Source organism: Pyrus communis, chromosome 7, assembly GCF_041283825.1.
Source record: "Pyrus communis isolate YQ-2024b chromosome 7, ASM4128382v1, whole genome shotgun sequence".
NCBI classification, from domain to species: Eukaryota; Viridiplantae; Streptophyta; class Magnoliopsida; order Rosales; family Rosaceae; genus Pyrus; species Pyrus communis.
In genome coordinates, this window is record NC_142571.1 from 7,937,448 (window position 1) to 7,960,091 (window position 22,644).

A 22,644-nucleotide genomic window follows, 5' to 3' on the forward strand; every position below is an offset into this window, starting at 1 on the left:
TTAAACTACGACACAAATTTTCTATTCATAAAATGCAAAATTCTTTTGTTGTTCTCATTTTGTATAATAAAATTCATCAAAAATCATTTTTCTAAAACTTTACGAATCGCTTGATACCATGCCAAGTGTCCCATGTTCCTCATCTTACATTGTCCAACCAATTACTAATTCCCACGTGTCAAGTAACTCGCTCACACTAACAATCCCTGTCCAAGTATTTACACCCAAAGTACCTCCTTTTCTTTCGCATATATATGCCCACCAATCCCTCAGCCTTAACCCGCAAGGTCGCAATTCTATCTCCACCTTTCTTTAATTAGGGTTTTGTTTTGGTCTTCGTCTTCTCACTCTCTGTTTCTAGGGTTTTGTTCGATTCGCAATTACGCAATCTAGGGTTTTCGCTGCAATTATCTCTCTATAAATAGTATGCATTGAAATATTTCATCTTTCGGTCCGGATCCTATTAGAATTCTGATTCCTTCTATTCTGCAACTGTGATCGTGGAGTTAGGTTTTCTGAATCGTTCCCTGTTTAATTCTTGAAAAGAGGTATTTTTTTTGGGTTTGATTTTGGGGAATTTGTGGAGTTTTGGAGAATTTGATTGGGGAAACCATGCCTCCGAGGACGGTGAAGAGAGGTGGGGCGGCGGGAGCGAAGAGGACGACGAGAGTCACCAGGGGGACGCACAAGGCCCAGAACCAGGTCCAGCCTGAGGCTCCAGATGAGTTGGTGAAGGCCGAGGATGCGGTGCCGATGGTGGAATCTAAAGAGGATCTCAATGTTGAAGAGATTAAGGAGAAGCCAATTGCGGCGGACAAGCTGGTGGCTGTCGAGGAGAAGCCAGTTGTTGATGAAAAGGCATCCGTTATTGATCAGTCAGGGCCTTCAGAGATGGAAGTTGAAGCGAAAGCAGAGCAGAACGGATTAAAAAGTAAGTTTTGTTTTCCGAATTATGTAATTTTGTTGGGGCTTGATTGAATTAAGTAATTTGCTCTTGATTTTCCACCGCTCTATGTTTTTGCATGATTTTATATATGTTTTAAGGGACTGTGGTAATAATGCTTAATCTTTTGTCTATAATGTGGCTTTTGTTGTGGTAAAAGTGGTATATTTAATTTTCTGTTATGTGGGATGTTGTATAGAGCTTAGGGAAACAATAAAACCAACTAAGGGAAATAATTTAGAAAGATTCCGAAGAATAAATGTCTACACAGAAATCCATTGAGGAATACGTTTTTGTAAATCTGGTAATGCTTGCTCTTCCATGCACTTTGGTGGCTTTTAATAGAAGTGGCCAGCTTTTTCTTTCAAGAGCAATTAGTTATGGAGTGGAGCTTAGAAGTCGGTGTGAGCATAGTGGATTGTTAACTTAGTTCTTGCTCGGTTATGTGTCAAAAAGTTGGTTAATATATGGATCAAGGATGACAGTATAAACAGTGTAAACATGGATCATACTCTTTCCTCTTTGTTTTTAGCTCAGACTGGTTTATGCGAAGAGCATAGAAGGGAAGTTTAAACCTTCTAAGTGGGATCATACTGTTGTGACTGAGTTTTGGATCAATTTTGTGTTTAGACATTGTTTCATATGGAAGCATTAAGTATAGAATGACACTTCAGGCATTGTAAAAGTAGATCATGCCTTTTTTTGGGGATCCGTTATGCATTAATATAATCATGGTATTCTTTGTACTTGTGTTTATCTGAGATGGACAAGGACCGTCTTAATAAAATTGTGAACTCTGCTTGATCATAATGTAGAACTTGAGTCTCTTTTAACTTAAGGTATTGTCAACCTTAATTTATCGCAGAACAAGATAAGGTTAAGGAGTCTATAGATGATTATGAAAAAGATGAACAATTAGAGCTGGAGGATAATGAAGCTGAGTATGAACCTGAAGAAGATGGTGGGGTTGATTATGATGAGAAGGAAATGGAACAAGAGGATATCCAGGAGCTCGGGGATGAAGGAGATGAAGAACCTGAGGAGATTGTAGGTGAAGAAGAAGGTGATATGGCTGAGGAAGAGTTGGAAGATGCCCACGAAGAACTCGAGGGTGAAGAGTTTGAGGAGCATGCTAGCGAGGAGCATGAGCATGAGCATGCAGAGATGGTTGACGAGGAAGAGGAGCACCATGAAGTTGTAAAGGAGAGACGGAAGCGCAAGGAGTTTGAAGTATTTGTTGGTGGTCTAGACAAGGATGCAAGTGAGGCTGATCTTAGGAAAGCTTTTGCTGGTGTTGGTGAAGTTACTGAGGTCAGGCTGATGATGAACCCTCAGACTAAGAAGAACAAGGGATTTGCGTTCTTGCGTTTTGCAACTGTAGATCAAGCAAGGCGAGCAGTTGCAGAGCTTAAACATCCAGTGGTAATCTTTGATCCTTTTGTAGTTCGAGCGGAAACTGGTTTCTTCACATATTAAATTCTATTCTCTGAATGATTGCAATTCCAGATTAATGGAAAACAGTGTGGTGTTACTCCAAGTCAAGACAGTGATACTCTTTTTCTGGGTAACATATGCAAGACATGGACAAAGGATGCTGTAAGTATATTGGCTTACATCATTTCAAAATTCTCTTGACTTATCAGGAGATGATTAAAAATTTCTGACTTCTTTTGATGGCTGTGGTTTCAGTTGAGAGAGAAGTTGAAACATTATGGAGTAGATAATGTTGAGGGTCTGACATTGGTCGAAGATACTAACTATGAGGGAATGAATCGAGGCTTTGCTTTTTTGGAATTTTCTTCTCGTTCAGATGCCATGGATGCTTTTAAGCGACTTCAAAAAAGAGATATTGTGTTTGGAGTTGATAGGCCTGCAAAAGTTTCTTTTGCAGATTCCTTCATTGATCCTGGTGATGAAATCATGGCACAGGTAACGTATATTTTCTGCTGTATTATAGGAACAATAGGATTCCTGGATGGGTTATCTTTCTCATGATATTTTCTTGTGTTTTGGTGAATGAACGTATACAAAGGTCCTTGTAACGTCTATTTTTCCCATGAGTGTATGGAGTCCTGGATAAATTCGCTGTTGTGCTCATTTTTTATGTTACGGGAGATGATAGAGTTACAATATGCCCATTGATGTTCTCTTGAACAAGTAATTTTTCTAGTTTGTTGACAAATTAGCATAGCATCTATAACATACTGAATTAGAATATTAGATTCTTTGGAGTTGTTTTTTTCGGGTAACATTATCTTAATTTTGTGTTACTTGTTTTCTAAAATCTTGTTAATGTTTTCTCCTCAATTGACTATGATAAAGTTAGTTATGTATGGGAAAGCAGTTGTGATTGTGTTTCTTTGATATAGTGTTTTATGCAATTTAGAGGAGTTTAGGTGATTGTTGGAGCTGCTGACCAAATATCTTGAGATGCAGGTGAAAACTGTGTTTGTTGATGGCCTACCTGCTTCATGGGATGAGGACCATGTCCAAGATCTTCTTAAGGAATATGGGAATGTTGAAAAGATTGAGCTTGCGCGGAACATGCCCTCTGCTAAGAGGAGAGATTTTGGTTTTGTTACATTCGACACTCATGAGGCTGCAGTTACTTGTGCTAAAAGCATTAACAATGCAGAGTTAGGTGAAGGAGACAACAAGGTGTGTTGGCTGATAACAGTTATTTCAATTTTAGACATTACTGATGAAAGTATTTTATGTATTGGCATTTGTTGGACATGAATTTATGAATAATCATCGTCACTTTTAGGCGAAAGTCAGGGCGAGGTTATCAAGACCGCTCCAGAGGGGTAAAGGAAAACATGTTGGACGCGGAGATTATCGTTCTTCTAGGGGGGTTGGACGAGTTGTTAGAAGTTCATGGGGTCACCCAGCACCACGCCCTCTCCCTCCTATGCGTAGTGGGTTAAGGGGAGTTGGAAGTCGAATCCCACCAGCCAGTGTAAAGAGGCCTGTTGCGCTAAGAGATAGACACCATGTGATGTCATCTTATCCACCAAGAGGCAGGCCTTTGCCTCCTCCATCTAGGTCCTATGACAGGAGGCCACCTGGTATGCAATATTTTAATTTACAACGGCTAATGGGTTGTGTGATAACTTTTATGTTGTGCATAATAATATTCCTATACTTTTTTTAACAGTTCCTGCATACCCAAAAAGTAGCTTCAGGAGGGAATATAGCAGGCATGAGGACCTTCCTCCTCCAAGGAGTAGAGCAGCCCCTGATTATGGATCAAGGGCTGTTCCAGAAAGACGCCAATCGTACAGAGATGACTACGCTCAGCGTGGTCCTGCCTACTCTGATCCACCAAGAAGTACATCTCGTACAACAGGAAGGAGAGCTTATGTTGATGAAGGTTACGGACAGCGGTATGAAAGGCATCCTCCCCCTCCTCCTCCAAGTTACCGTGAAGGTCGTGCTCGTGATTATGACACTATTTCTGGTTCAAAACGTGCCTACTCTGCACTGGTTAGTGTTAATGACGACATTTTCTATAGCTGGAAATGCAATTTACTTGGTTTTCTCTGGTAGGATATGAAATAGGGCTTAAATTCTTCTTCCATGTGTTCTAGGATGATGTTCCTCCCCGTTATGCTGATGCGGGCATCCGCCAATCCAGGGCACGGTTAGACTATGAGTATGAAAGTGGTTCGTCTCAATATGGTGATGGCTATAGTGACAGGTTTGTTCCTTGAATTGTAACATTAACTTTTTATTATCTCGTGTGGATGCAGCAACTTACCTTTTGCTGTGTATCATAGACTTGGGAGATCTAGTATGGGATATGGAAGCAGCAGAACAAGTCAGGATTCTCATGGACTATACAGCAGTCGTCAGGGCATGGGCTATGGAGGAGGTGCGATTGTAATTTCCGGTTATCTGATAGATAGTATTTTTATTGTTGAAACCATAGAATTAAAGGTCTTAAGGTTTTTTAATTTCTTTTTCAGGTTCTTATGGTGGCAGTGATGTTGGTGGAATGTACTCATCCAGCTATGGTGGTGATTATATATCTCGTGGCAGTGATGTATGCACCTAATCTGATTTGGTTAAATGAAAATAATAGGTGTTCTATTTAGTTGTCTCATTTATCATTATATCTTGATTCTCTATTGTAGGTTGGAGGTAGCTCTTACTCATCAATGTACTCTGGCCGTGGTGCGGGTGGAAGCAGTTATATGGGTTCAGGTGGTTCTGGTTCATACTATTGAGGTAATTCAGATTGTTGTGTTTTTCATGTTTTGTTAAGTTTCAAGTGTGCGTAATTATGAGAGCGATGCGTGTGTCATTATTACTATTTTCCGGCGGGAGATTTATTCTCTTCCGAAGGCACGACATCTCTTCTTTGGTTCTAAGAGGTCATTGGTGAAAACAGAGCAATATATGGTTACAAGTGAATTTGTCTATGGAACAGATCTGACATGATGAAGAGGATGCCGTAGGATGTGGACTGTATGAAGCTTTTCCATTATGATGCCTAGAGTTATGGACACAGAATTTCCCTAAGAACCTATGTATGTGCCAAGGAGCCGCCCTCTTAGATTTCCAGAGATTGGATATTGTGCCAGGCTGTAGTTATTTTGCTGCAAGGAAACTCAAGATATTCGGAGATGCAAGTGTTTAGTTTATGACGTGTCTTCTACTTCATCTGCTAGAAGAACTCCACCTGACGGAAAATTTGGAGTCCTGCTGCATCCTTTGTTCGTATGAATAGATAAGACTATAACAAGAGAAGAGGATTTTCTTAATGTGATTATAAGGTATTTTGGATATTTTTAATGCTGAATCCTTTGGAAAGGTTTGAATAATAAAAGCCTTTTTGGCCGTTTTAGATCGCTTAATCTATTCAGTTCCATATCATTGAGTGGGTTATCACGGAACTGAAGGCTATAAGGAAAGATTAAGCTTGCTTGGAATTGTACGAGATTGTGGTCCAAGAAGGTTTACCTGGAATCTCTTGCCTGGTGTGTACAGTTTTAGTTACCACGTGATTTAAATTTGCATTTTTGACATATATATTGATATTTAAGGAAACATATTGGGAAATTACAAAGAAGAATGAGTAGGACTCTAGTTCATATTACCAGATATTCCTTCACTTCATTAGGAGCATGGGCGTACGAGTAAAATTATCTTACATTGCTTGCTAATATCTCGATTAAAGTATTATTGTTAAGTTCCTTGCAAACCTCTACCAAGAACTGTGCGAGTGACCTGAGAGCAAAAGTAGGACTGAAAAACACTGAAAGAACACTCTTGCTACTGTTATCTGGATTGCAGAAAGTCGGTATTTGTAAAGAAGGGATGCAATTGGCAAGTATTCCACTTTGTAGAAGCACGTCTTAATGTGGAATATCCCATACTAAGTGTGGGTGGATCACTTTGGCACGTTCACGGAGTCTAAAAGTTGGATTTATCTTTATGAGCAATTCTTGCAGATTAAAAGCTTCAGGAACTTGGAGGTAACTAGTACCTGAGTTGAGTCCTTGTCCTTGTATTGTTCATTAGGGCTTGTTATGGTCATGACAGCTTAAATCTTTTCAAATCCTTTTGATCAACTCATTTTGATTGCTTTAGTGTATCCAAGGGCTAGTTGCTGGTTGGAAGTTGTTTCACTTGAACGGTTTTACTTTTATATGCTTTTGATACATGCCAGTATATCCTATCGGTGTTCGGATGCAACTGAACGCTGGATTGGATTTGAATAGGTGCCATATACTTTATGTTATTCGTGTTCAGTAATGGATAGTTATAATAGCATTGTTTTCACTAGTGAAATACGACAAGCTGATTGTGTGGAAAACCTTAATGGGCAATGTATTGTATTTGGTATAAAATTTGCAGGACTCTTATCTCTCTCTCTCTCTCTCTCTCTCTCGATTGGGATTGTGATTGTTCTAAAGGTAGAATGGTTGGATGTGTTTTTTTGTACAGGTCAAATAGGAATTTAATGAATGAAACTTAAATATCGCGCCTTCTGGTGTGAGTCATCCAGTAAAATGAGAAATTCATTGTCATTGTAAAACTGAAGGACGTTAAACATACTGGTCGTATATAAACCACGATTTTTGCGCATCTTGTGTACGCTTATCTAGTTCTATTTCGAAATTTTGTAGTCAAATTTGTAATCGCTTCTGTTTTTGCATTGTCCTCTTGGAAACCTTAACAAACCTTCGATGGCTTAAGATTTGGTTGGGTTTTAGACGTGGGAAAAAGAACTGCTTTAAACAATTGAAATTATTGTTGACGGAGACACTGCAGAAAACAGGTTATATTTCTTGGATCTTTTGAAAAAAAAAAAAAAAAAAAGTGTTTAAGTTATTTAGTTACATTTATGGATGGTTATGAGAATTATAAATTTATTTCAAATTGAATACGAAACAATTAATTTGTTGGAAAAATAAAAACTGGGGGAGGTGTCTAGGGACAAGTACGAATTCGATGAGCAAGTTTGCTAGGCCATTTGGTAAGGGAATTGGATCCTCTCCTGAGCAGGAGATCAGGATCTTCTTGACTTACTAACACGGGCCGTTGGATTTTGATCCAACGGTTACAATTATTATAATTTTTAAGAGAATTTTCTATTTGTAATCGTTAGATCAAAATCTAACGGTCTGTATTAGTAGATCAGGGGGATCCAGATCTCCTCTCCTGATTCCATTTGGTAAGTGCAGTGTGTTTCTGTCCCCCGCGACTTCGAATCTGCTTCCACTGTATTAGAATATCTTAAAATATTGCTTAGTTGGAAAGAGGACACAGAATCTTGGTGAGAAGTTAGATTTGGATGGATAAAAATTCCAAGAGCAGAGGAGTGTATGTAGGAGGGCCCAACAACTGGAAGTTTGCCAAAAGTCATTGGAGCTTGAATAACATAGAGTTGAAGATGACGAGAATGGCTGGCAGCTGGAAACCGGCCTCCATCAAAACGCCTTCTACATGCACCGCGCTATGGCAACTCCTCAATCAATCAATCAATCAATCAATCAAACCCTTGATCTTCTTCCCTCCAATTTGTACCAATTTTCTTTTCTCTAAAAACTCATTGAAATTGTTTTATTCCGTTCAATATTCTGCTAATTTTTCATTCATGAACAATTTCTGAATTGAACTTAAGATATCTCACTTGCAAGTAAAGAAGAATATCACTAGACCGTAGTACTAAATGACTGTTATCTTAAATGCAAAGCGTTCATCTTATATATGTATATATAAGGAGCACACCAGTTTGGTGAAGTTTTTATAATATTCTAATACGAGAAGAGGCAATTTCAGTATTATAAAGGAAAAATTATATATAGAGTATACTTTTAATACTTAATTTTGTATTAAGATAACTTTTTAAACATTTCAAGGAGAGACAAAAGTTAATGCATGTGTAAGATGATATTATTGGTTTTATTTTTCTTTGAAGTGAGTTACAAAAATGGCCCTTATACAATAAATCAACCGTTGAGATTTAATTCTAGCAAAACAATTGCAAACGCCATCATGCCAACCAAAAAGCTCCACCGCTTCCCTCTGCCATCTTCTCCACCCATAAGTTCCATGGCCGCTTCTGCATCAACCCAAATGCTGTGTCCTCTTCCACCATCCATGCGGGTTCGTCGCCATCTGATAACCAGTCAGAAAACTGGTTGGTTTCTGACCTATTATCATTTTATTTCCTCTAAATAGTAAATTTATTAATTTCGTAAAGAAAATATTGTAAAATTACAGCCTAGTCATATGATGAAAACACTGTTGATCCCAGCTTGGTCAAAAATGGAAAATAATTTGTATAACACTTGGGCAGTGGGCAGGGCGCGTGAGGCACTGTATTGGCAAATGCATGTGTAAATTTGATATATCTAAATTCTAAGTTAGGAAAATTATAAATGGAAAAGTTAGATGCAATTCAAAAATCACAAGTGTAGTCTGCATATGGAAAGTTAATTTTAAATTGAGACGATACTTTTTAAACATTTTAAGGAGGGATAAAAGTTAAGACATGTAAAAGATGACATTATTAGTCTTTTTCTTTCTAGTGTCAATTACAAAAGTACTATTTATAGTGGCAAAGTCTTTTCACAATTTCATCTCTTCATCGGTCACTCCTTTCTCTCTTAATATTAGGCCAAATGTGAAGTTGGAGCGGAGCTTGAAAGATTGGCAATCGACGAGAAGCCTCTCACATCCAGTTCAATTTTGTTTTGATTTCTCCATTCTTTCATTGATTTGATGTCTAGGTCGTGTTGCAGGTGCAAATTCCTAAATTTTTGTACTTTACTTTCTTCCTCACTTTATTGACAGCCATACAGAGCACAAACAAAAAACCAGAAGGAAGAAGCAAAAGACCCATATAGATGAGCAATCAAGAAACCCCTAAAGAAGTCCCAACGAAAGGGGCAAATATCGAAGTGAAGCATGGGAAACTTCTCGGCCGAGTCCTTGACCTTGAAGTAGCAGACGTTAGTGCGGTTGAACTGATGCAAAAATGGTAGAAAACGGGTGGAATTGATTCTGCAAAAATGATTGAAGACGAGTAGAACTGATTCTGTAAAAATAATCGAGGATGGGTTAACTGATTCTACAAAAATTGTCGAATACCAATTGAACTGATTCTGCAAAAATGGTTGAGGACGAGTTGAACTGATTCTGCAAAAATAGTCAAAGACTGATTGAACTGATTCTGTAAAAATGGTCGAGGACGGGTTGAACTGATTCTGCGGAAATTGTTGATGACTAATTGAACTGATTCTGCAAAAATGGTTAAAGACGGGTTGAATTGATACTACAAAAATAGTTGAGGATGGGTTGAATTGATTTGCAAAAATGTTTGGGACGGGTGGAAATGATTCTGCAAAAATTGTCGAGGTCGAGTTAAACTAATTCTATAGAAATATTCTATAATGGATTGAGCTTATTGCACATATTTATTTTGTTGGAGTTGTGAAGGCTAGGTTCTATTAACAACCCTAAAGCCTTAGGGATATGAATGGTATTTTTAAACATTGTTTCTAAGTTTTTGGGTTGGGCTTTAGTAATTTTTATATTTTTGTCTTTCTTTGACATATTTAAAAATTAGTGGAGTTTCTTGAAATATAGTGAAATTTTTTGTCTATATATATAAAGCTTCCTTTAAAAAAATTAAATTAAAAAAATCCTGAAAGATGTTTTTATTTTTTAATTTTTTATCAAACGATAGATTTTGTTAGTAAGTTAATTATTTTTCAAAATATAATAATAAAGCATAATAATATTTCAAATAAATAAAATTAAAACAAAAAAGTAAAATAATATAAAAGAACCATATAATGAAGGGTTGATCTTCCCAATTCCCAACTACATAAAAGTTTTAGCTTATTTCAAAATATAACCCTAATGTTTGGAGTCAATTACAAAACACTCCACTTTTCAATTTACTACTTATGATTCACAAAAAAAATTAAAAATTAAAAATTAATACTTAAGGTTGTAACCACTTAAACTTACAAGCATATGCTTCAATACCGCCTAAAATTTCAATTTTCATTTTTACCACTTGGATTCTCTTAACTGTTGGAATTTACCACCTATGTTACTTTTCATCCATTGTACTAGTAAAACATGTCATTTGCCCCTCGCATGGAGGGATATTTTCGTCAATTCACTTTCTATGGCTCGCTGAAATCAATTTGGACAAAGACAAAGGGCATTTTTTTGGTAGCAGTGTTGGAGTCAAGTCATGAAAAGAAAGGGAGAAGTTGATTTTGAGTTCGATTTTGGTAAGGGTTGTTAAAGAATTGAAGTTAAAGTTATGCAAAAATCTAGTTGTTTATTTACAGTGATTTTCCATCCATTGTACCAATAAAACATGTCATTCGCCCCTCACGTGGAGGGATATTTTTGTCAATTCACTTCCTATGGCTCACTGAAATCAATTTGGACAAAGACAAAAGACATTTTTTTGGTACCGGCGTTGGAGTCAAGTCATGAAAAGAAAGGGAGAAGTTGATTTTGGCAAGGGTTGTTAAAGAATTGAAGTTAAAGTTATGCAAAAATCTAGTCGTTTATTTACAGTGATTTTTCATCAATTGTACCAATAAAACATGTCATTCGCCCCACACGTGGAGGGATATTTTCGTCACTTCACTTCCTATGGCTCGCTGAAATCAATTTGAACAAAGACAAAAGATATTTTTTTGGTATCGGCGTTGGAATCATGTCATGAAAAGAAAGGGAGAAGTTGATTTTGTGTTTGATTTTGGCAAGGGTTGTTAAACAATTGAAGTTAAAGTTATGCAAAAATCTAGTTGTTTATTTACAGTGATTTTCAAGATTTTTTTTTGTAATTAGCAAGTGCGTGTGTGGTGCACCTTAATTTATTTATATATTAACTTTTAAACTTTTATGGGGGAATTATTGCCATATTAGGGCTATAAAATCTCAAATTTTGGTGCCATATTAAATCATGCAATATTACTTTGGAACCAATTTGATTCTAGTCTATCCAATGAAGTTAATGGACGAAAATATCTTTACAAATGACATGTTTTAAAGAAAAACTAATGAAAATGGCTTAAAAACTTTGAGTTTTAACGATAAGGACAAAATAAAGGGTAAAGTGAATAGTATCAGGATTGACTTTTTAGTATAAAAATATGGTTTTTCGTTCAAATGAACAGTACCAGGAATTTTTCGTTAAAGTTCCCATGTTTTAATGGCAATATATATATATATATATAGTAATGTTGGTGATGCATTCCAACAGCTAAGAGAGGCCATGTGGTAAAAAATAAAAATTGAAAGTTCAAGAGGTATTATCGCACATGTTTATAAGTTAAGTTGGTACTCCTACAAATAACCCTAAACTTTTCAATTTACTACTTGGTATTGAGAGACTTTTTCATGTATTGCATTGTAGATCCCGTGTTATAATATAAATGGAGAATAAATATATATTTTAGTGTAATTTCATTTGTATTATAATATGTAATATACATGTATGACTAATGTTTCGAATACATTGAAAAAAAATCTTTCGTACGATATTATTACTGATTGGTTCAAATCTGTTCATGTGGAACAGAACAGACCAGAACAAAAATAAGAGAGGATATAAAGGTTCCATACGTAAACGTGTCATCGACCAAACGGTTGTAACTCTACTTCCATCCGTCGTTTTCACTCCCCGTCTTGTTCGTGCTCTCAATGCCTTGCCAACGTCATCAGATTTTCCAAAACCAACATCACGAACCCGACGAATTATCTCAAAAACAATTTCCGGGTCTTTCATTTCAGTCCAAAATCTCAGATGGGTCGTCGGCAGAGCGACTCAGAACTCGGCCGTTTCGCACTTCTGGCCCTTTTCCTGATCGGCGCAATCTTCTGCTGCATGGTGTACCTGTTCCTCGCTGTGGCCTCAAAACCCAGCGGCATAACAACAGCTGATTCGGTTTCGGAATTCGGAGACGTTGGATGGAGGAGTGGAGAAGAAGATGGAGAATGCTGCAGAGGGATTGAGAATTTGGAGCTCTGGGGTGATGCTGTGAAATGGGGTTCTGAGTTTAAGGTGAATTCTTCTAAAGAGTGCTGCATGGCTTGTAAGGATATGTGTGGGGATCGAGATGGGCATTGTTTGTGTGACAGTTGGGTGTTTTGTGGGGATAGAGAGGCTTGTGGACTTAGACATGGTGAGGTATGGTTTCTCTCCGTTTCATCAAATCTGCTCTTTATTATTTAACATTTATTTTTGGGTAAATTCATTTTAATCGAGCGGTATTCTAATTTAATCTAAACTACGGAGGAGGGGAATTACACTAGAGCGTGTAGCCAACTTGTTTATGCCCATGTATGCGTAAATTCCCATGATGGTTTGGTTTATTTATTCTAAGGAAGCTTTGGAAGATAATGTAGATGCAAACTCGTAGCGTGGTTGTGTAGTTTTCATATAATGTACAAGAATTTATTGTACTCGTATAAGACTCGTATAAGATAGGAGTTTCGGTGTGACGATTGTGAATAGTTAGCAAGTTTTGAGACTGTGTGTAGTCCATTTTCTGGTGCTTGCAACTTTTAGGGCTACTATTCAGTCTATTCTACCATAATCTTCTTATTTATTCTTAAAAATTCATGGCAATCCTGGCTCGAGACAGATTGTGTTAATGGAAGAGTGAGATGTGGATATCTATCAACATGAACGAGAGCATTATCGAAATTAGCATCTTGCACATCAATATGACTTTTGGTTGTTACATTCTTGATAAATCCTTTGGTTGAATTAACTGGTTTGGGTTCTAAGCTGCCTATCTTCTTCATGCTTGCAGTGTTGGTTAAAGAAACAAAAGGATACCTTGGACCCTGATCGGAAAGACTCAGGTGATCTGATTGCATGGACTTCTGGACTTGTCTTTGGAAAAGGAGAGGTAAATATTTACTGTTTGTCATAATACCTTTCTTTGGTTGTAATTCTACTACTAATTATGTTGTCAAGTTTTGGTAAGTGTTTACTCATGCGCCCGAGGGTTCCATTGATGTGTTTCGTTGCTGATATATGAACATTTCTTCTTTGGGACAAAACGATTCACAGGCATTTTCAGATCAGAGTAACTAAGATTGTAGTTACTATGTTTAGTTTTACCAAAAGCAGTTTGGCTTATATTTATTTCATTTTTTTATTGGAGATTACTACACTTTGAATCAGTGAACATCTGTATTACAGTTTGATTTGTTCACATTAGCAGGGGTAGCCAACAAAACCGACCTAGTTTTATCTGAAACCTGGCTTCGAGAGTGGCTTCCGTTTGATGCTTTTAGCTGACTGTAATTATATTTGGGAGAAGGCTTAGTTGACTTGGGTTGGTTACCTGAGGTTGTTAAAATTAGAAGACATTTCTAGTATTTGTAGGAGGGGATGTAAGAATTTGGCATTTGCGGTTTTTTCTATGAGTTTCAAAGAGGAGTGCATAACGTGAAAGATCGATGTGTATTATAGTAGCAGCAGATTTTTTCGTATATTATATGAGCGGTTTTAAGGAAGTTAGACTAAAAGTTATTTCTGTTTTCTGTGTCTACTTGTCTGTTCACATAACATGGCTTGTATCTACCCCCTTCGATTTCCACAGGGTATTGTCGGCTTGGAAACAGAGTATGGGACTCTTCATATAAAGGTTAATTCTTCCTCCTCAGGAGTAGATGCATAATCTAGGATCTCTTAAAACCCTAAGCTAAATCTTATTCAGTTAAGTTATGCTGATACTGTAGTGATCGAAAGTTTAGACTGCATATTTGTTCACAATGTGCTGTTTAGCTTCATGAATTTGAAACTCTAGCGGCCATTGATGCTGCTCGTTATAAGCTTTAACATGATTATGAGCTGGCTCATTATAAGCTTTAACAAAATTACTATTTCTCGTGTGAAAATAAGGATTCGTACTAGTATCTGAATGTTGATAAAACGAAAACACTGTTTCATTTGAAAACAAAAATGTTAACTGATCGATACTTGCTAGGTTTAGGGGTATTCTTCATTGTTCTCCGTCAACCTCCTTCACAATTGATGGGATTTCTTTTCTTATAAGTTGTTATGTTCATGTAATCTTTTTAAACTAAACTGTATGATTACCGCATCTAAACTGTCGTTCGGTCTTAAATTTATGCAGCTCCGTCCTGATTGTGCCCCTCATTCTGTTGCCTACATTCTTGAGCTGTTGCAAGTGCCCCATTATGCAGGCTGCCAATTTTATCGTGCAGAAAACCGGGGAAGCTTTTGGGACTCACAAGGAAACCATGTAAAAAATGTAAGTTTCGGACTCAGAAGTTGCAACTTTTCAGCTTTGTCTGAGTTTTGAGCTTTGCTTGTTATGAGTGCCCGTCATTCCAATCTTGTAGCATATATCCGCGTTATACATAGTTGCTCGTGTATATCTGCTTTTGGTATTTATTTCTCATTCAGAAGTTTCTCATGTAAGCTATATAGGCTCCGTTTGGCCCGCCTTTCGCGCTAATACAAGGAACGCTTGCAGCTCACGGGTTCGTATTTAAGGAGATTCCGGCAGAGGTGTCTCGCACCATCAGAAGAGGATCGGTTGCCTGGATTGGTTCCGGTCCAGAATTCTTCATCAGCCTAGCCAACCATTTTGAGTGGAAAAAAGCTTACACTGTGTTTGGTTCCGTTCTTCCTGAAGACATGGAAATCACCGAAAAACTTGCCCAGCTTCCGACCAAACAAGAGGTCTGGAGCAACATCAATGTCTCCGTCTTGGAGAGTCCTGTCGCTTTATGGTTCCGAAGAATCAAGCCGGAATCATGATGTTGCAAGGTTCGCCGGAATAATGACATTGCCAGGTTCGATGCCTACATAAACACGCATCGTGCTCAGTGTGATGCTGCTTTTCTTGGGCTTTCTACTTAAAGCACATGTCGGCGAAGAAAATGCAAGTTTATAGTTGTTCGTCCTTACTAGTTAGATTTGTTGCCTATTCAATTTGTAGATAAAGAGAGTTCCCAGAAATTGATTCTCTAATTTTGAACGTTATAGTCCTCGCGCAAGTATGTTTGGTATTCTTCTTGAATTCATTTTTGTTTTCGAAACTAACGAGTTATAAGTAAATTAGTTATGGCCAGAAAGCATGAAGATGTAACGACGAGGAGTATGCCAACTGGAAAAATAAAACGCATACCACTAACCGGTATCATTCCAGGAATCATATTTATCGAGCAGTACGATACACTACCAAGCAAAGCATAATGCAGACACATATCTAAGCTTTGTGTTTTACGATACCAAGCAAACTGCATCGCGCGTAATCGCTACTCGGTTTCTCCAATCATACCATGCTTGTGTTGCTAGATTTAGAATCTGCTAGACCGTCTGACAAGAGAACATTTTTCTCGAATATATAGATTCCACTACACAAGACTACAAGCTAATCTACATAGTTTCCGCTACGCGAGACTGCAGGCTACAAAGACTAAGCTACAATCTTCTACTAGTACCAAGCTAACGTGATCAAGTTCCACGCTCCCTCAACACTTTGAAAACAAAAGGAAATTGTAAAAAGTGGCTCGTAAACGAGAGTTAAACACGAAATTACAACTAATTAAGCTCACATTACTTAGTCCCTCTATGATCCAAATGCACCACCATCTATGCCTCAGGGGATGGCATTCTCTTGGCCTTCTTCTTCTTCTCCGAAACCGCCTTTGCAAAAGCCTCCACAATTCTTTGCTGAGAGTCCAAAATCATTTCCGTCCGCTTCATCTCCATCTCCATCCGCATTGCCTCGATCTCCCTTGCCATCTCCATCTTCATCTGCTCCATCCTCACAAACCCATCTCCCAAAAGCTTAATCGCCGACACCATCTCCGCCACGGGGTCTCTCTCCCCCCCATCCCTTTCTCTCTTCCCCAATCCGGGCCTCCCCGAATTCCCACCCTCTCTCATCACCTTAGCACTCCCATAAACCGACCCCGAATTCGACCCTGGATGCGAATTCATCCCGAATTTCTGATCCATCTTCGGATACACCTTGGTCCCAGGCTGAGCTATACTAACCCCAGTTGGAATCCTAATCCTAAACCCACTTCCGGCACCAGCACCGCCACCGCTTCCGCCACCAACCCCAACTCCATTCCTATACAACTTACTCATACTCTTCATATTCGACCCGTATCTCAGCTCCTCATAGAGCTCCTGATCCGGATCCTCCTCCTCTTCGTTCTCCTCGTTCTCTTCCTCTTCGCCGGGACTTTCGGAATTTTCCCTCTTCCCAGCTGCCGGCCCCTTCTCCATGGCGTCCATCCGCTTGAAGTGGACCCACGACGACGTGAATCTGGACAACGGCATCGACCTGGCTCGCTGGATCTCAGTCCGGTACCGCTTCCGGAGCTTTTCCATCTTGTGACGGCACTGAACGGCGGTCTTCGCGGGAGAAGCAGCCGGGCATCGTCGAGCGACGGCGTCGGCCACGTCCTGCCAGTGGGTGGCCTTGAGGTTTCCACGGCGGAGGGAGTACCACTTTTCGCGGTAGGAGTCAATGAGGGCAACGGTCTCGTCGTGGGACCAGCAGGGAGGAGGGAGGCGGCGGGAGGAAGGCGGGGTTGGGTTCGGCTGTGTTTGCTGGGATAGGGTCAGCGGTGGGGCCGGGAGAGCAAGCGGCACGGCCTGCGGTGGGTCCGATTGGAGAGGGAGGATGGAGTCGTCCTGCGGGGAAGACGGTGGAGAAGCCATGGATATTGTTTTGTTTAGGGTGGGATCTGGGGATGTAGGATAAGGGGGCGGCGCAGGATAGAAGGAGGGAGGAGGGGAAGGAGGAAAAAGGAAAGGGGGAGGAGGGAGGAGGAGAAAGTGGTGTTTGGAAGCATGCTTGTGGCTGTGGGTAGGGTGTTTAAGAGGGTGGGTGGAGGGGTGTGCGGCTGATTTCGAGATCTAAAGGTGGGCGTGTGAGATGAGCGGTGGATGAGGCCACCGCTTAGGTGTGGGGTGAGGTGGCTAACGTGCGCCAGGGGTGGTAGGGTGGTAGGGTGGGGGTTGGGTTAAGTTAACCTACGCGCACCACCCCAATAGAGAGAGAGAGAGGTGGGAGAAGGTGGGGGCAGGTCCACCTGAGTCTGACTTTGCCCATTATCTTGTCATTCTTCGATCATCGTCATCATTTGAAATTTGTAATTGGGAAAATAGTGGTGTTGGTGTGACGGTGGGCGGGTGGTGATTAGGTGGACATTTTTGTATAGTGGGCCTTTGGGTTGTGGTGGGTTTAGGGTTATGGCCCTTGTGGGTTTAGGGGCGGTGGGAGAGCGTGAGGGGGACGGAGGTTGGGGAACAAGAGCCGGTGCTGTGGTGGTACTAAATAGCAATAGGATTAGGGCGTGAAAGCTTGGTTCTAATGGGGCATGTGAGAGCATTTTGCGGGGACTTTGGTTGGTGCTTTCAACAAATTGGAGGGGGGAAGTTGTTATTGTTTTATATCACACGGATAACACGTGTGGAGCAAAAATAGGGGGGCAAGCTTGTGATTAAACATGAATAAAGTTCACATTGAAACTGAAAATACTACTGTTGCCCAAAAAAAGGTGGAATTACCATTGACAACCCAACAATTGAATCACTTTTCAAAAAAACACCCCTCTTATTTTCAAAGACAATGGTCGATGGAGAAGGCTTCTACCCTGCATTTATTATTATTATTATTATTATTATTACTGTTATTTTTGTTGTTGTTGTTGCTATCGTTGTTTCATATAGAATTGAATTGAATTCTATATAACTAAAAATAGTTGTGCAAGAATTTTTATGAAGCAAGCAAGAAGAATTTCCAGAAAACTTGCAGAGAGAGTTCGTTGCTCTCTGTGCAGTGGATTGTGTTGAATTATCACTCGTAGACGAAGAGAATCTAGCCGTTCGGCTTCACACGGTTCACACGATACCTTGTTCATAAGTATATTACTCACTCCTAAGTTCCCTTTCCATTTTGAGGTATAGGTAGCCACTGTTTCTACGATTGTGACTTGGCTCTGCAGTGTTTGATGCTGTTATCCCTTTCTAAATTTATGGGTTTTTTTTTATCCAAGCGGCAAACATAAATGGGTGTTGTTGGAATGATCGGATAGATGAACATGATCACATACAATTAGTTGTAGATAAATCAAATATCGTGATTTTTTAGGTGGATGGCGGTCTAAACCTATGTGATGTCCATGTCGCAATGTTTTGTGTTGTAAATGTATACAGCATGTGCAATTTATGTATTGCTAGTAGAGGATACAAACTTAGGTGTTCTGATTTCACATCACTTCTATTTATGTGTCTCTCATTTCTTGTGACTTGTTATTGTTTCATATCACTTCTATTCATATGTACAAATTATGTGAAGAGAGAGAGAGAGAGAGAGAAGTGAGAAAATTCTTCAATGACACGTAATATTGAATAATATTAAATGGCTAAGATTAAAAATAAAAGATCTAATAATTATGATTGAGTCTGACGATTAAAACACTCGTAATATCAATGTTACGTAGCATTAAAGTTGGACTCAAAAAAGTGACATGAATCATCTCAGATAAGTTTTTCTAATGATAAAGTGATCGATAATAACGAATGGAACTTGAAGTGTGTAATTGAAACTAGTCCTTGAGTTTTTACAGAGGTAGGAATTACAAATTACAATATACCTCAGCTGAGATTTTGTTATGTAACAAATACAAGATACTTTCTAGTTATTATACAACTAGCTGGCCAAAGTCCAAGCATCATTCATCCCTCAGATCCTAGACAAAGAGCTAGGAGGACAAGACACGCTTGATTTATGTTAACTTCTATGCACTTTCCCTGCACACGCCAACAAGTTGTCGATTTGAAAAAGGACTCAGTGATGTTGTCATAATGCATAACTTAGAGTATTAATTGGGGATGATGATCTTCCTCAAATTCTCTGTGGGAATCTCGGAGATCGTTTTATTGTGTTTGTTTATCGTATATCGTGCGATAAGTTTTTGTTAAGTACTGTTTGTGTTTAATTTTAAATAAAATAATTCAAAATGATTTCTGACCACAGGATGACAAATGGACAGGCACCATCAAGTGATTCTCGGAATCTTCACAAAGGAAATCTGAATAAAATCCTAATCCATTAATTTGTTTCATTGATCAAATGAATTCTTATTCAAATGTCGTTTCAATTAACTGCCTAATGCATTAATTAATTAACGTAAAAATATTATTCTGACTACAAACTTACATTCTCAAAGCTAACTAATCAAACTTTTCCATCTTAACCATTGAATAAATTTTCGATTAAATGTCGGTCATTCAAATTAACGATCTTACAAAATAACATGCTAACTGTTTGATGACAAATTGTACAACTCTGTACCAACTTTGTGTCAATTGCTTGGCTAGTAGGAATTCTCTCTCTCTCTCTCTCTTCCAACAGTACGTGGCCCGGGGAATGCACATGTTCATTGTTCCCATCTCAAGATCAAGACAACTGTCGAAAAATTACAATTGTCACACCATGTATAACTATATATGATACCCATGTGACCAAATTAGGTTTAAAACTCACCACTCATCTTCCTTCCAAATTGTGACCGAGTAAATTAATATGAGCAAATTGCCTTGCATTGCATGGCCACCTATGTTTTTTTTTTATGTTGGCAGACCCTATTGTTAAAACAAGAATCCTAACATGTATCGATAAGAACGAAAACCATGAAAGCAAGTTTAGTGGCATTGATTTCCGAACAGTAAATTCAAAGACTCAAAATCTCAACTTTAAAACTAAAAAATATGACACTATTTAGCTCTTTACCTACTTACATGATGATGTATTGTTATTTATTGTAATATGTTGTAATAAGAACGGTTCATTCTCTTTATCATCTAAAAATTATTTCTTTAAAAATTCATTTGATTTGGAAATGGTTTAGTCATCCATATGAATCAAACAAATTGACGATTCATCGTGAAGATGCCGTGAATGACTAGACGAGATTTCTAAATTGAATGAAATTTATAGAAATAATCCTTAGATGATGAAGATGATAAGAGAATGAGTAATTCGACTTATGATGTTTGTACGGTAAATATTATCACGACATCATGTAAAATTAAATGGCTTATAGCTAAGTATTATCTGAAAATCATAAAGAAAAGAGAATAGAAAAGAATTACACAAAAATCTAATGTTCATTTTGCCAGGCCAAAAAAAACAAAATTTACAAAATCACTACCTCAACAACTACTTTTTGGACACCCTTTAAGGGTTTTATGTCAAACAGCTAGCTGCTGCTGTTGTTGCTGCTGATGGGAGGTTTCATCCTCATCAAAGCACAAGTGGAGCTTTAGTGATTTGCCTAAACTAAGAGAAGAATCTGCAGAATCTAGAGGTGGTTGCAATAGAAGCATCTCCCTCTGGAGATACGAACAGTGGGTGGTGAAGGTTGAGGGGGTCACGTTTAAGTCGAAGCTCAAACCAAATAGGAAATCCACTTCAAGAAAATTCATCTCTATTGTGCTTATTCCTCCAACTTTTGCATAATATGCATTGTTGTAGTACCTGAAATTTCACACCAGATAAATCAAAACGGATATAAGCTAGTTAATTCTTCAATATATATACATATCATTACAAAACATCGGAGATAATTTTGACCATGAGGCTTATTATGATTTGCATATAAAAGAGATATTCTACCCTCTCACCGATGATATCGCTACGTTAATAACTCGTATGAGCATACAACCGACAGTGACATCCAAAAATTTTCCCCATATTAGCCATATTTCCTTATAAATGTTATTGACTTTATATAACTGACCAAAACTGATTAAATTAGGTCACCATGTGCATCTAGGTGGATACTCCATTTATATAGGAAAAGCCAGGGTATCACATGGCTGGACTTAGTTGGATTTTAGAACATTGTTGGAAGCTTTACAGCCCTAAACCAAACGTTTATACATTTTAGTTCTGAAAATTTTCCAAATTAATCATTAAAGGAATCAAAATTCTGTATGAGTTAACTGCCTCTAATTTTTCCAAATAATTACAAAGTCTTTTTATGAAGATACAAAAGCAAGAAAGTAAGCAAAACCCAGATCGAAAATAGTGAGACTTCTATACCACAGACACAGAACACTTAATAAGGTAAAACTCATCAAGGAAAAATACCAGTGAATTCATATTCTTTTTTCATGTACAATTCATGCATGAAACATAATATCTACAAGTTGAACAATTTGATGAACACAATGCAAGTGAATGGATATGGCCACCAAAAAAATTGCAAAATCTTTTTGAGTAACATTATCAAAGATTTTTTTTTTTTTTCTTTCCAAATTTTGTTCATGAGCTAGTAAAATTCAGCTTCAAGACTTACATGTCATCCATGAACTTTGCAGCCACCATGACACTTGTAATCAGCAACCGGTGAACGTTGAATGAGTTGATTGGCAACGAGGGTTGCCTCTGCGAAAATCGATCCAGATAAACATATGCAACGATTAAGCAAGATGGGCTGCAATCAGCATACTTGAAAATCCTCTCTAGGTAACTCTGTATGGAAATGGTGGGTCTAGTTAGACCAAGGAAGACTGAGATTTTCTGGGGTTGGAAATGACTGTTGAGGTCGTTCGATTCCGCCACTCTTTGAACCAGAGAAGAGAGGAAAGTTATGATCTTTGTCATCACTGTTGGGTTCTCTAGCTCTGCCATTGAGATGATGACCAAGCTTTTTGTTTTTTTTTTTTTTTTTGGAAAGAGATGATGAGCAAGTTTGGGTTCTCAAGTGTTTGAATTTTTGTTGGTGCTCAGTGCCTGTGTTGGGTTATATATATATGTGGACAGTTGGGAATTAGTGTTTTATTTTTTATTTTTAGTTTTTTTGGTTAAAGAAAGGAGGGAACATGAGAGATGATAGAGGTCAAAGAAGAGAAAGGAGGGTAAATATGTATCAAACAAAACAAATAGTCAAAACTGGTTTTTTTAGTTTTTCATGTAACTATTATTTTTCTTTTGTCTCCCATTTTCTTATTATTTGAACTAAAAAAACCAGAAAACAAAAATGGCCTCAACAATTTGAATTATGACTTTATGTGCCCTCATTTGTATAGTGGGATTGTGACTTGTCACAATTTTTTTTAAAAACTCAAAGGTACTGATTTTGAGTTGGGCAATGATTTTCTTGCTTTTTTCCCTTTTCATTTCAAATATTTACCGATCTAA

The 22,644-nt window shown here is 38.2% G+C and overlaps 4 protein-coding genes across 7 annotated transcripts; 2 read left to right on the top strand and 2 right to left on the bottom strand.

Annotated features, from left to right (window-relative positions):
• Nucleotides 1-246: 246 nt before the first annotated feature.
• Nucleotides 247-6,809, top strand: LOC137733702 (uncharacterized). 3 transcript variants are annotated; one of them, XM_068472859.2, is made up of 12 exons: nucleotides 247-931; nucleotides 1,809-2,365; nucleotides 2,450-2,539; nucleotides 2,633-2,872; nucleotides 3,380-3,601; nucleotides 3,711-4,011; nucleotides 4,101-4,429; nucleotides 4,534-4,643; nucleotides 4,723-4,817; nucleotides 4,912-4,988; nucleotides 5,080-5,173; nucleotides 5,376-6,007. In XM_068472859.2, the coding sequence occupies exons 1-11, from the start codon at nucleotides 613-615 to the stop codon at nucleotides 5,170-5,172; spliced, it is 2,433 nt and encodes an 810-aa protein (XP_068328960.2). In that variant the 5' UTR covers nucleotides 247-612; the 3' UTR covers nucleotide 5,173; nucleotides 5,376-6,007. The 3 variants fall into 3 exon arrangements, with proteins under 3 accessions (XP_068328960.2, XP_088554042.1, XP_088554041.1); XM_088697916.1 differs by lacking the exon at nucleotides 5,376-6,007 and adding an exon at nucleotides 6,242-6,809 and having other exon boundaries at nucleotides 278-931; XM_088697915.1 differs by having other exon boundaries at nucleotides 278-931; nucleotides 5,337-5,802.
• Nucleotides 6,810-12,053: 5,244 nt separating this feature from the next.
• LOC137734167 (uncharacterized) lies at nucleotides 12,054-15,492 on the top strand. Of its 2 annotated transcripts, XM_068473479.2 has the most exons (5): nucleotides 12,055-12,617; nucleotides 13,246-13,344; nucleotides 14,044-14,088; nucleotides 14,581-14,718; nucleotides 14,898-15,492. In XM_068473479.2, exons 1-5 carry the CDS (start codon nucleotides 12,234-12,236, stop codon nucleotides 15,228-15,230), a joined length of 999 nt encoding a protein of 332 aa, XP_068329580.2. In that variant the 5' UTR covers nucleotides 12,055-12,233; the 3' UTR covers nucleotides 15,231-15,492. The 2 variants fall into 2 exon arrangements, with proteins under 2 accessions (XP_088554044.1, XP_068329580.2); XM_088697918.1 differs by lacking the exon at nucleotides 14,044-14,088 and having other exon boundaries at nucleotides 12,054-12,617.
• Nucleotides 15,493-15,792: 300 nt separating this feature from the next.
• LOC148695624 (uncharacterized) lies at nucleotides 15,793-17,884 on the bottom strand. Its single transcript, XM_088697917.1, has one exon. The coding sequence runs from the start codon at nucleotides 17,148-17,150 to the stop codon at nucleotides 16,068-16,070; it is 1,083 nt and encodes a 360-aa protein (XP_088554043.1). The 5' UTR covers nucleotides 17,151-17,884; the 3' UTR covers nucleotides 15,793-16,067.
• Nucleotides 17,885-20,477: 2,593 nt separating this feature from the next.
• Nucleotides 20,478-22,232, bottom strand: LOC148695625 (cyclin-U4-1-like). The gene is made up of 2 exons (XM_088696689.1): nucleotides 21,800-22,232; nucleotides 20,478-20,976 (listed from the first exon to the last, which is right to left on the bottom strand). Exons 1-2 carry the CDS (start codon nucleotides 22,132-22,134, stop codon nucleotides 20,691-20,693), a joined length of 621 nt encoding a protein of 206 aa, XP_088552815.1. The 5' UTR covers nucleotides 22,135-22,232; the 3' UTR covers nucleotides 20,478-20,690.
• Between the last annotated feature and the right edge of the window lie 412 nt (nucleotides 22,233-22,644).

Coding starts and splice junctions, on each gene's coding strand:
- LOC137734167 (XM_068473479.2), top strand. CDS start 12,234: ATGGGTCGTCGGCAGAGCGACTCAGAACTCGGCCGTTTCGCACTTCTG. Junction 13,345..14,043: donor TTGTCTTTGGAAAAGGAGAG/GTAAATATTTAC, acceptor CGATTTCCACAG/GGTATTGTCGGCTTGGAAAC. Junction 14,089..14,580: donor ATGGGACTCTTCATATAAAG/GTTAATTCTTCC, acceptor AAATTTATGCAG/CTCCGTCCTGATTGTGCCCC.
- LOC148695625 (XM_088696689.1), bottom strand. CDS start 22,134: ATGGCAGAGCTAGAGAACCCAACAGTGATGACAAAGATCATAACTTTC. Junction 20,977..21,799: donor GCAAAGTTCATGGATGACAT/GTAAGTCTTGAA, acceptor GTGAAATTTCAG/GTACTACAACAATGCATATT.
- LOC148695624 (XM_088697917.1), bottom strand. CDS start 17,150: ATGGCTTCTCCACCGTCTTCCCCGCAGGACGACTCCATCCTCCCTCTC.
- LOC137733702 (XM_068472859.2), top strand. CDS start 613: ATGCCTCCGAGGACGGTGAAGAGAGGTGGGGCGGCGGGAGCGAAGAGG. Junction 2,873..3,379: donor GTGATGAAATCATGGCACAG/GTAACGTATATT, acceptor CTTGAGATGCAG/GTGAAAACTGTGTTTGTTGA. Junction 4,430..4,533: donor AACGTGCCTACTCTGCACTG/GTTAGTGTTAAT, acceptor CATGTGTTCTAG/GATGATGTTCCTCCCCGTTA.